The sequence below is a fragment of the Choristoneura fumiferana genome, chromosome 22 (genome assembly GCF_025370935.1).
Source record: "Choristoneura fumiferana chromosome 22, NRCan_CFum_1, whole genome shotgun sequence".
Lineage (NCBI taxonomy): Eukaryota > Metazoa > Arthropoda > Insecta > Lepidoptera > Tortricidae > Choristoneura > Choristoneura fumiferana.
Genome location: NC_133493.1, coordinates 4,834,006 through 4,847,735, shown reverse-complemented (window position 1 = coordinate 4,847,735; position 13,730 = coordinate 4,834,006). Strand labels below are relative to the sequence as shown.

Sequence of the window (13,730 nt, the reverse complement as noted above, 5' to 3'; positions counted from 1 at the left end):
CCCGGAGTTCTTCGAAATTCATGTGTGAAATTACATTTGAAATTTGAAAAACGTGAGGAAATCCCTGAAGCACGCATCAGTTACGTGTGCGAAGTTACCAATCTGCACTGGCCCTGCGTCGGAACTACGGCCCAAGCCCTCTTATTCTGAGAGGAGGCCTGTACCAAACAGTAGGACGATGGTGATGATACTGAATGACCAGTATATTTTATATTACTAAGGGGCTGTTTCACCATCCATTGATTAGTGTTAACTGACGGTTAAATGTGATGCCGTCTCCGTCTATTCGAACAAAACAAATAGAGACGGCATCACATTTAACCGTCAGTTAACACTAATCAATGGATGGTGAAACAGCCCCTAAGACTAGCCGTTACCAGCGACTCCGCCCGCGTAGAATTCGGTTATCGCTATCGCTATTCGAGTATGCAATTTTCAGAGATAGGTAAAAGCTATCTTATGTCTGTATACCGAATTTCAACTAAGTAAATCAGTTTAGGCTTAGGCGTGATGAACAAACAAACAGACTTACAAACTTTCGCATTTTTAATATTAATTGGATTTCTTTGACTTTTCAGCCTCATTGCAGCGGTTGTGGTCAGGAGTAATCACTTTGACATGATAAGAACCGTCGCTAGAAAACCTGCTTTCAAATAAAGAAACCGCATTCAAATCGGTCCACCCGTTTAAGAGCTACGATGCCACAGACAGACACACAGACACATTGCGGTCAAACTTAAAAACCCTCTTTTTGCGTAGGGGGTTAAAAAAGATTCTGAAAATAAAACAGAACTAGCAAAGTATTAAAAAAGATCATAATCATTTGAATATTTTTATTGCACAAAGTTAGCACGCCGTTTCTAATTTAAAAAAATATATTTTAATACCACTGCATCTTCAAGCAATTTAAGTATTTATTCAACTTTACTTAACCGAAACAAAAGCAACACTTTATGCTTAGATACACATCCTACAGCTGATATTTATGATGAATGAGGAACTACTCAACAATATTCTCCCGTATCCAATCCATGTATGCAAAGACCTTAGTGTACACTCCTGGCTTTCCAATCGTACCGCAAGGTTGGAATCCAAAGCTGACAATACCGGCCAGTTCAAACACGTCATGTTGGTACATCAGTGGAGCCCCTGAGTCCCCAGCGCAAGAGTCTTTTCCTTCTCCACCCGCGCACAGTTGGCCGCTCCCCAGTTCAGGAAATCGTGCATTTTTTATTGCTGACTTACACGTCTGTAAGGGAAAATAATTGAATTGATTTAACGTAAGAAAAAAAGAAAATGTATATTCGGCAGATGTCCGAGTGCTGGTCACTGTCCCACTAGCTGCCATCTTTAGTTTTATGCCATTAGCAATAGAAATGACAGCAGTGGGCCATATTTTACGCAATAGCATGCAAAACCCTAAGGTATCTCTAACTTATGTACCATCAGCCAAATAAGTGGTCTATCAATTTGTAAACAAGTTCCTATCAAATGAATATGTCGCTAAAGTCGAAATTTCAAGTTGAGAGACACCTCTATTGGCGTTATTGTTTTATGACATGCAAACGATTATCAACTCTAAGGTGGTAGACCACATATTTGGCTGATGGTACAAAAATAAGTAAGTATCAAGTATAAAAATATGTTTCAAAAATTTGTACCACAGGTTTTGACGTAATAAGACCATAGTGGCCATGGTAACATTTTTGAGTGATTCAAATAGATACTTATTTTAGCAATCTACTGTAGGTACAGTCGAGTCCAAACTCAAATAACCGATTTACGATTGAATAATTCGAAACAGCCTGTTTATAGAGATAGTAAAATATATTTTTAAGTAATTTAATCAAATAATTAACAATATTAGAGCTGTTTTGAGAAAGAACTCTAAAAACTCGGTATTTCGGACGTTGTCCTAAGAGTAAAGACACTGTAGCAATTACTCCACTGACAAGAGTGCAACTCTTTAACGTTGATGATATGATAGTAGGCCAAAAATGGTTTGTACTTTGGCCTTCCAATCCAAGGTTAAGTGGATTCAACCCGGGCGCTTTTGAATTTTCCGAAATGTTAGTCCGTATTGCCATCACTAAGCTATATTAGTTAAAAATAAGTTAGATATTGAAAGTTTCTTACATCAGCGTCGATTAAGGGCAAGTTTACGTGATGAAGAATGTTACTCAGAGAACCCGTGTTGTTAACGGAACCCCATCCAGCAAGCACGAAGCTACGCGGCGCATTAGTTACGTCCGATGTAGGCAGGCAGATGGGACGAATGAAATCTATAAAAAAGCAAAACGTTGGATAAATTTCACGATATCAAATCTCTAGATAACAAAAAGAGAGCATTATTCTATACTAACTCAGCTAGTGCATTAACCTAACCTAACCAACAAAAAGTTGGAAAACTCCCGACTTTGTCACTATAAAGTTCAATATCTCAAAAACGGCTTAACCGATTTTGATGAAACATGTCTAAGAACCATTGCTAAAAAACCTGCTTTCAAATAAAGAAAATCGCATTCAAATCGGTCCACCCGTTTAAGAGCTACGGTGCCACAGACAGACAGACAGACATACAGACATACAGACACATAGCGGTCAAACTTATAACATCCCTCTTTTTGCGTCGGGAGTTAAAAACCAAGTACCAAGTAGTCTAAATCCAATGTACGCGGACTAAGTAATGACCGCGATAGTCTAAAACATTCTGTCAGCTAGAGCACTACTAAAGCATTGAAACTCGACGACATCTTTATATCACCTATTGCTCACGACGTAAAACCGCTAGGTAACGAATAGAGAGCATTATTCTTTACTAACTCAGCAAAAGCATTACCTAAAGCGCTAAAAGCTAAAACTTGATGACACCTTGATGTTACCTGTTTTGCTCTCTACCTACATAAAACCAATGGGTAAAGAATAGAAAGTATATTCTATACTGACTCAGCTAATGCATTACCTAAAGCACTGAAACCTGACGACATCTTGATGTCACCTATTGCTGGTGACATAAAACCTCTGGGTGACGAATAGAGAGCATAATTCTATACTGAGTCAGCTGATGCACTACCTAAAGCACTAAAACTTTATGACACCTTGATGTCACCTCTATTGTTCATTGCATTAAAACACTGGGTGACAAATAAAGAGCATTATCTATAATATTCTATACTAACTGAAACAAAACACTGAAACTTGAGACTGGAAATTTGGAAAACATATTCCTTGAAGGTCATAGCGGTGCACTAAGAAAGGAACTATAGAAATTTCGATGGAATAACGCAAAAAAAAAATTGTCTTTTAGTAGGTCGATCTCCATAATATATAAATTACTTTTTATTTCCCCGAAATCTAGATGTAAAATCCCGAAAATCTCAATAAGTCTCGGAACATAATGTTTTTCATGAGTAATCTTTGTATTATCGTAAACGAAGACCATGTTTAGATCTTGGGAATCCTAATGGGAATTTAGGAAAATTCTAGAATTTAAAGTCAAGTGCCAGGCACAATTTTTTTTTAACTAGTCTGGTAAACTGTACCACTGCTGGGCAAAGACCCCTCTCTTGACCTCCTCACCTCCTGTTCCAACGCAATGTCAGGCCAATCACTTGCATACGACGATTAAAGACTCAGTAATAAGGTTGCGTTTCTACCAAAGATGTGCGAGGATGTATTGCGAAGAATGTGTTTTTTCATGAACCAATAGAAGCGTTTTATTTACCAATCTGGTATCTGGTGGTTCATTTACCTTCGGTAGAAACGCAGATTAAGGTAGTAAAAAATATTTACCAGTATATGGAGCAGTTTCTTTCAGTTTTATCAAAGCGATGTCATGCTCACGGCTTCTTCTGTTACTTTCTTGATATTTGGGATGTTTGATGATCTTCTCAATGGGAATTGTAAGAGCACCAGTGTTACAAGATTTGCCATCTCCGTCATCTACGCAGTCTGGACCATCATTAGTCACATCGTAATCACCGAGACGAATATTGATTCTGTAAAAACAAATAAATTAATGAATCATTACTATTTTATTTATATAACAAATAAACTTTTATAATGCAATGGTCCAAGCAATAGTCACTGTTCCGGTAGCTGCCATCTTTAATTTTATGTAACTGCTAATCAATGTGTCCTCTATTGGGCATTGATAAGTCAATACTCTAGGATACAATGTCCTACGTAATATCCCATACTTACAATTATTGGATATGTGTTCTAGGACTGTAATGTACGCTCTAATTACACATTAGACATTAGAACATAAATTATATTCCGAGATCATTTATTTTGAACATTTCGCACATTTAGTAATTTAGCGTAATATAGCATAAAAATAAGGAAAATATTTTTTCATTTGTAAATACATACGGTACCCCGATGCGTTCTGTGTTCCCAGAGATGCACTGGGCACCTGATAAAGCGTACCGTCCGCTTATCAGGACTGCACTGCATTTTAGTGCAGTCTGGTTACGCTTCTTGTATTCCACCAACGCCGTCCATGGGTACTCATCGAGAGCGGGGTGGAAGCCCGCTGTAATTAAGAAAGTTCGATATAAGTTAGACTTCACTCGAGCTGGTGGAGATACGTAGAAAAATGAGGATCCCGATATAGCCAAGCAAATTAGCTCGTTGAAGTGGCATTGGGCAGACCATAATATACAGGGTGGCTCATTTAGATCGATCAGTACGGGAAAGTCTGAAACTATAAGACATACGAAGATCTGTTCTTAGGAACCATGTCATCGATATCAGTAACAAGAAAAACGGATTCATACATTAAAATTAAAAACTCGTACTCAGTTCGGGAATCGAACCCGGTTGTTTTCAAAAATAAAACGTAGATTAATTTTATTCTGGCTCATGCATACATGTTTATTTAACGTTTGGGCAACACATGCTGAGTGGAGACCCTTTTTGATATCCTGTCCTGCCGTGTCACCAAGTTACATAGTTTTAGTGCTAGTTTTAGTCTTAGTTTTTAGGTGGTACTTATGGAGCCAAAATAAACCTTTCTTTCTTTCTTTCTTTTCTTTCTATTTTGAGTGGAGTGTAGGTCATAAGCAATAAATGTTACTATGAAACACGGTATCTATAATAAATAAAGTGTATTGTATTAAATATTCTTTAATAATGTAAGTTTTGTTCTTCAAAACATCCGCGCTCGATACTCGAGCTGAGTACAGTTTTTTTTAATGATGAATAAAAAATTTCTTGTTATTAAAATCGATGACATGATTCCTAGAAACAGATCTTCGTATGTCTTATAGTTTCAGACTTTCCCATAATGACCGATCTAAATGAGCCATCGTGTATAACACGGAGAACGTATTGCTGTTGGGGTCGAAAAGTTTTCGAATGGAGCCCGCGGAGCGGCAGGCGCAGCGAAGGACGTCCACCAAAGAGATGGACGGATGAAGTTGCTAAAGCTGCGGTTTCAAATTGGATGCAGGCCGCTTCCATTCGAAGCAACTGGAGGTCCATGGGGGAGGCCTATGTCCAGTGGACGTCCTACGGTTGATATGATGATGATGATGACTTTACTCTCGTCTTACATGCGTGATGCACCTAGTGGAAGGTCTGCCAACGCTTCGTCTTCAGGCTCGTGGCCACTGACCACCATTGCTTACCTTCTATTTCTTCTCTATGTATTTATTTTGTGTATTAGTTAATATATCGTGTTCAATAAACAGTCATTGTATTATTAAATATACTGTAGTAATGTATAATGTATAACAAAAAATTTAACACACACAAAAAACCATGAAAATAATTTTCTACCAGTCTGAAGTCGGTCGGTGCCTCAGCACGAGCCAGCAGGAGTGATTGAAGCCCAATATAAAGTGCGTAGGTGAGGTAGATGACCACTCCTGCTGGCTCTTGCTGAGGCACCGACCGACTTCCGACTGGTAGAAAATTATTTTCATGGTTTTTTGTAGTCGGTTAAATTTTTTGTTATAATTTTTATTTTTATACAGATATTTTTACAAAATTGCGTAGTTATTCAAATAATTCTTTCTAAAAGCTTATTTACTAGTCCTCACAGTGTGCTCGGATAGAATATTTAATGTGTTGGTAATGTATATAAATGGACGAATTTCATCAAAAGGTCACCGATAGAGCGAGTAAATATCCAAAAGGTTAAGGTCGTGCCGGGTTAAGAACTTGTATAGCTACAATAATTGTCGTTTTTACAAAATACATACCTACACCACTAACACGGCATAGCCACGTCTGTTCTACTCATTTTCTTCATCCAAAGGTGCACCCACCAACCGCTTTCACACAATTAGGCATGCAACAGCTCAGGTAAGGAACGGCCGTGCTCTCTGCTATTACTTGTCCCATGGGACTACTGGGACAAAATCGTGTCAGTTGTCCCATGATGGGAAAACTCAATGGGGCTAGTGGGACAGACGGTATTATTTTGGTGTATTTACGACTGGTACTTACAAATTCTTTTAAGATTATTAGCTGCCACTCCACAGCAGCCACTGTTCTGGTTCGGAGGTTGTATAGAAGGTATACATTTGTCAGCATAACCTTAAAAAAAACATTTTTTTTTTTTATTCAACTGGATGGCAAACGAGCAAGTGGGTCTCCTGATGGTAAGAGATCACCACCGCCCATAAACATCTGCAACACCAGGAGTATTGCAGACGCGTTGCCAACCTAGAGGCCTAAGATGGGATACCTCACGTGCCAGTAATTTCACCAGCTGTCTTACTCTCCACGCCGAAAACAACAGTGCAAGCACTGTTGCTTCACGGCAGGATTAGCGAGCAAGATGGTGGTAGCAATCCGGGCGGAGCTTGCACAAAGTCCTACCACCTGCAAAAGTAGGTTAACTAAGTTAGAACTCTGATCTACATAATAGTAAAGTAACCAAGTAAGTTTTCCTATAGATTTAATTTTCAATTGTATTTTTATTTTGACTGTAGACTTTGTTATTGCGTTCTTACTATAAATCATTGAATATAGTTCAATCTTTGCTTACATTGGGGCAGGGTCGACTGGTGTACATAAATTACTCCCTGATTATTATTTTTTGATTGGCAGGTGGTAGGACCTTGTGCAAGGTCCGCCCGGATTGCTACCACCATCTTGCTCGCTAATCCTGCCGTGAAGCAGCAGTGCTTGCACTGTTGTGTTTCGGCGTGGAGAGTAAGACAACCGGTGAAATTACTGGCACTAGAGGTATCCCACCTTAGGCCTCTAGGTTGGCAACGCATCTGCAATACCCCTGGTGTTGCAGATGTTTATGGGCGGTGGTGATCTCTTACCATCAGGAGACCCACTTGCTCGTTTGCCATCCAGTCGAATAAAAAATAAAAAAAATAAAAAAATATACGGATATCTATTAAAAATAATTGAGGATCAATAATTTACCTGAATTCAACTTTGAAAATGTTACAAAACAAAATTAGCTCAGTTATGCAAGTAGAATCGAACTCCATGGTCAGAGGCATCCTGTAGAATATTTTTTATCCCAGGAAAACACAAAGTTTACCGCGGGATAGCGACAAGCAAATTCTTCGAAAATGGAGTCATAAGCCAAAGCTAGTTAAAATTGAATATTATCATAGAGCTTGTCTAATCTAAAAATGACGCACCCTACCACCGCATTTATGTACATGAGCATGTTAAAAAAAAAACGGGCAGCAAACACAAATACATAGACATGACTATATTCAAATGTATGTTGTCGCGATCCTTCCGACTGCCATAATTTTATAAGTCATAATGTAATGTTTGTCATAGTTATTGTAAGTCATAATTTTTTTCCCTCTAAAACCAAACACTTTTCATAATTTTTTAAATGGTCAGCCTGTAAAACTCTATGAGTTAGGTTTGTTTTAAGAATTCTTAAAAATAAATGGTTTCAGAGAAAAAAAGAGTTATGTCAAACATTATCATTTTAATTACCTGATACACAACACAATATGGCAAGCAGCCACAAATTTAATAAAACCATGATAAACACTTGGTTTTTCTTAAATTATATTAAAAACTTGGTTCTCAAGCACGTCTTTGTCTGTACAAAACAATATTTAAAATAAATTCTCAGAAAATGTGCCGACCACTCTATAAATGCTGTTCACAAACTTATCATTTTACATTGTGATCTCATACTTCTGCTTTAAAGTGTATCTTGTTTCGTCTGCATATGCAAGTTTGCACTAAGTCCCTAGACGGTAAAATCTATATTTGTAACAGTGACGAGAAGTTACTAACATAACTGGTTTTAAATCCTTCCTATTCAAAATAGAGCATGAAATAACCCACATGCAAGTAGTCGGGTTACTATTTAAAAAAAAAATTTAAGATACGTCGGCTGTTACTCCAGGTTACCTATATACAAAATGTATATTTTAGGCTATTGTTAGGAATCCTACTTAATATTATAAATGTGAAAATTTGTGAGTGAGTGTTTAGTTTATTTATTCATTCAATACATCATTACATTATAATTTACATAAATGCCAGTTATAAGAATTTGTATTGAAATCGTCAAATGTAATAAGATAAGTAATTGTAAAAAAATGAAATTCTAAGCATGTCATTATGTGAATGAAAACATTTAAAATAAGAATGGTTCTCCTCAAAGGATCGTCAGAATAAAAACACATTGAAATTAACATTAAAGAAGAATAATGGCCAAAATGTCAAGGATATGTAAACAATTTAAATGTCAATATAAAACAATAAAATAAAAACAAGAAATAATAATAACAATAGCTCAAGCTTGAAATATAGGGTGACTGGTAGAGATCCTTTAAAAGAATAAGTTCGCCTTGAACAGTCAAGGAAAATTAAATCACGTATGTGTGGTATTTTTCTTCTTGCAATTCTTTATGCTGTACGAGTAAAACGAGAGAACGTTTCGCTGGTTAGACTCTAGCTTTTACTGGTTAAATTACATGAGGCACCTAGACAGACATAATCCGTTTCAAACAAGATTTTAAAGTAAAGATCAAGTTATATTTAAATTCAACTCTGCCCCACAAGTTCATTGATCCTAAAACTTCACAGACGCATATAAATGTCTGTTTTAAAATAATACGATGTTTACCTACTCTATTTATTAAATTAAACACCAGGGCATTATAAGTTATCTTGCACAATTACATTAATTGTTTCGTTGTGTCTGTTTCTTTCAGTTACATTATGGTCCGTTTTTTTGAGACAGAAATCCAGAAGTCAAAGTCAAATAAATTTAATGAATGTAAAATAAATAAGCACTTATGAATATTAAAAAAAGGTTCGAAAAAACCCTCTGCTGAAACCCGGCAAGAAACTCTAAGAGGTATGTGTATTATTTATTAAAACACATTTACATGTTATAAATATTAAGACGTAATGGAGGCAGAGGTGATGTTATGTCAAAACTACCAAAATAAACATACATACACAAACATGTGTGTGTCGTCCCTATTTCCAGATAGAGATACAACCTAGGGCTCTTCAGGGCTAGAGTGAATAGGCTGTTACTGAACCTGTCAGATACTTTGGTTTCATCTGTACTTTCATCTGTTGAGATATGGGTCAATCACTGGTCAGATTTTAACCCCCGACGCAAATGTAGGGTGTTAGTAGTTTGTCCGCTATGTGTGTCTGTGAGTCTGTCTGTGGCACCGTAGCTCTTAAACGGGTGGAGTGATTGAATGTGGTTTTTTTATTTGAAAGCAGGTTTTTTAGCGATCGTTCTTAGTCATGTTTTATCAAATCTGTTCAGCCGTTTCAAGATCATTTATTTATTTATTTATCAACAAAAAAATTACAGCATTACAGTGAAAACACCAATGCGCTGTAAAATTCAAATTATACAAACAAAGAGACATAAAAACACAAAAATTACATACAAAAAATCTAATTAGAGATTTTTGAAAGTCGTCTTCGTCGCTACCCTAAAACGACGGAGCATCGCACGCTCCGGCCAGAAGTTGGAGCACAGGAACATCTGCTGGTGCTTGGCAGGCACTTGGAGTCTAAATGAGCTGAAATTGTTAGCTCTTTGAGACTCGAGCGGGAGGATGGACAGCTTGTATTTATCCAGAAACAGACGACGGGATCGAATTCCATTTCTTAGCAGTTCGCATTATGAAAGATGAAGCAAACCGCATCGTGCGGGCCAATGGAACCCTAACTACATAAGGGTGAAGACCCTCCCCCCGCCTGGATCCTCCAAAGCCATCCTGCATTCGCCATCTAGGCCAGGTCGCCTTTTCGACTAACATAACATTGAACTAAAAAAATGAAAAAACCCACACACCGATCAATGAACCAACTAATAACAATAACAACATCTAAAACCTCAATAATCTCGAAGCACAAAGAACCTGTCTTCCCGTCCGATCAAAGGAGGGATCAGAAAAAGGTACGGGCAGTAATATTCAAAAATGTTTAACATTAACATATTCCTTTTGGCCGGCACTTGCCCTCTAGACATATTTCATTATCATACTCAAGAAAGCAAGCGCTTTGGGTTTTCCCTAGGAGCATGAAACCTAATGAAGGCGACATGCACATTTAATAATTTAATACCAGATATACACATTAAATCACGGGGGTCTCGCTGTAGTTTTATGTTTAATACAAGATAGCCAGAAATTTACCCTGGAGTAGGTTTATTAATGTAAAGCATACTAAATTGCCTAAAGAATAAAAGTATTTTATGCAACAGTTGTATAACAGGTTTCAAAAAAGGTGAGTGGGGTGAGTTACGATGTGTGATTTAGCGAACATCGTAACAAAAACACGCCACGAGTTTTTTTTGACTTACTTATACATACAATTATTTTTCTTCCACTGGGTTCTTGTTAATTAAAATACAAAATTAGAGAAAAAGTAAGCTTTAAACGTTTTCATACTTTAGTAAAAAGTATGGCAAACCCAAAGAGAAGGTAAACAACAATAAACTTGAGAAATATAAAAATGTGTAGGTACATTTGTCTAAGTAAAGTTTTGTTTTTGCCTAACGTTTACTTGTCTGTTACGATTTTTTAAAATACGCGTTACTTAAATGTTGGCAGGCTATGGATTATGTTCGGAAAGTTTTTATTCTGTATAAAAACCATATAAAATATAACTGGCTGCACCTTAGAGCCTGTCTGTACGAATTAAGAAAAAAAAAGTAAGTGGTTGCAACATTACGATACAGTGCTGTTCTGGGGAATACACAAACATACACAAATAGACTTTTCCAGAATCTTGTTATGTATGCTGTTATATTACACTGTTCGTGATTACGTAAATCACAGATTATTTTATAGGAGTAGAAAATAGTATTTTATGCAACTGTTGTATAACAGGGTTCAAAAAAGGTGAGTGGCGTGAGTTACAATGTGAGCTTTAGCGAAGGGGTTTAATCCGCGATCCTCTGTTTAAGAGGCCATGTGTCAAATCGTTAAGTTACCTCGGCTGACTACAAATTTATAAACCATTTACCCTAACCTGTTCATGTGGTTTTACAACGTAGCACGGCAGCCGATGACTTGTCCGGACGGTTTACTGCTCTAAGGGTCAGCATGTAAGAGACGGCATTTGCGAAGGTATGTCTATTATAAAGGATGTTTCTTGATCGTCTGATTGAAATGAAAGTCGGGATTGTGTAAAGGGTGTCATGGGTTGCCAGTACGAGCTATCGACTTGTTTATATCGTGTTATAAGCATCATTCTACATTTTGTTTGAGTGTATGCGAGATGAAGAGAAATAGAGAAACATGTATTTCACATATTCGATATGCAGAAAGAAATTGGGTGATTATTCGATCTTCTCAACCGCCTCAATTTTCGTGATCATATTTTTTTATGAATAGATCGTATGATTTGATAACATTTTCGAATATTTTTTAGATATTTTGTACTACTAGGTAACCTGAAATTTGTAACAGAATCTTCACTTGAGGCGTAATAGATACTTGAAACTTTCACAGATGATGTATTCCTGTGGCAGCTATAACAACAAATACGTAAAATAAAATAAAGTTAATAATTAAAGGAAGGCATTATACAAGAAACGTGTTTTTGGCAGCGTTTTTTGGTTGCCAGGCAGCCAGCCAATTGCTAGGGACTAGTTGATTCATCTTTTGGTAACCAGGGGCAAAAGTGCAGTCAGCAGAAACAGAAACAGAGTTTTTTTTAATGAAAACTTACCGTAGGCACGGAACCTTTCATGTACTAGTCCGACTAGCACTTGAACGATTATTTTCCGTAGTCGGGTTTCAGTTTTCTTTGTAAAACTCTGCAAGCTTTGTGTCACCAGCTCAAAAATTGTGTTTAATTGAAGTTTTGTTACACTATTTATAATACGTCAAACCCTGTAACGCAAAGTTGTCTACCATGCAGCTTCATAAATCAATTCGGTTGAACACACATTAATTTAGGATCACGCTCAAATCATATAAATCAAAACTCAATTTTGGCTTTCAGTGTAGCTGGGCACGCTACGACGTAAAAGTTTGATTTTACAGTTATTTTTTTGACTTCTGTAGCAATGCGGTAATCACAGCGATGTACTTATATTAAAACTTAAATTATGTAGACATATTTATATTTTACTTTAGCTTTTATTTTAGCATTTAGTCGATCGATGTTTATTTGTTTTCTTTTTTTTTCTAATTGGTCATTATTCGAGTGTTTATTGTATTTGATTAACGTGGGCACATTTTTGTTGATAGCCCTGTGACAGACGGACGGACAGACAGACAGACAGCGGAGTCTCAGTAATAGGGTTCCGTTAGCACCCTTTGTGTACGGAACCCTAAAAACACACTGTAAGAAGTATGAAACAAGAAAATATTCAAGAATAATACACAATTGATTTGCTCCTCCGCGATCACAAATATTGAACTTGCGCAAAGTAATGCCTGATTCAATCAAGCAAGAAAATATTCTTGTCCAAAATTCTCTTGCGCAGACTGCAGGAGAAAGGCGTGGTCACATGCTCATAAAATTAATTGTTATGTAAGCAACCCTTAAGGTAAGGTGGCATCCAAGCAAGGTAGTTACATTGTAGAGGCGGAGAAGCTACATTAACATTTTTATCTACATGCATATCATAACTTCCCTATTATATGTTCAGAAACGACTATCAAATGGCCTTTATTAAGAAACCTGGTATCTGCGGGTGTTCACATTAAAGTACAGTGCATCTTAATGTTTACATTAAAGTATCGGTAATACTTTTTTTAACAATGCATATCTGTACATATTGTAGAAAACTTATGACATGCATGTAGATAATAATTATTATTCAAAGTCAAAGTCAAAGTCAAAGTCAAGTCAAAGTCAAAGTCAAAATCAAAGTCAAAGTCAAAGTCAAAATACAGGCCATATCTGAACATATTATAGAAAACTTATGATATGCATGTAGATAAAGTTATGTATGCGGCTATACATAATTAGGCATTAAAACACTCGTGTGATCTTATTATGAAACTCGCCTTCGGCTCGTTTCATAAAACCACACTCGTACTTTAATGCCTCTCATTATGCACCAGCCACATAAATAACTATTGTTGCACAGATGTAGCTATCATAAAGTCGCTGGTAAGGGTTGTTTTTAGTTCATTCATAAATCATAATTTAACATTATTTTTTCTTAAGCATGGTATTCGTTATTTATCTGATAGGATACAGCAAATACAGCAGTGGGACAGCCACACAAAATCGTCTTTTTTTCCAAAATTACCTTTACCGTAAAAACCGGCCAAGAGCGTGTCGGA

The 13,730-nt window shown here is 36.7% G+C and overlaps 1 protein-coding gene across 1 annotated transcript; it reads right to left on the bottom strand.

Moving 5' to 3' along the window:
* Positions 1–939: 939 nt before the first annotated feature.
* On the bottom strand, positions 940–8,067 carry LOC141440116 (phenoloxidase-activating enzyme-like). Its single transcript, XM_074104583.1, has 6 exons — positions 7,930–8,067; positions 6,457–6,546; positions 4,375–4,537; positions 3,793–3,998; positions 2,137–2,282; positions 940–1,249 (listed from the first exon to the last, which is right to left on the bottom strand). The coding sequence occupies exons 1-6, from the start codon at positions 7,976–7,978 to the stop codon at positions 1,001–1,003; spliced, it is 903 nt and encodes a 300-aa protein (XP_073960684.1). The 5' UTR covers positions 7,979–8,067; the 3' UTR covers positions 940–1,000.
* Between the last annotated feature and the right edge of the window lie 5,663 nt (positions 8,068–13,730).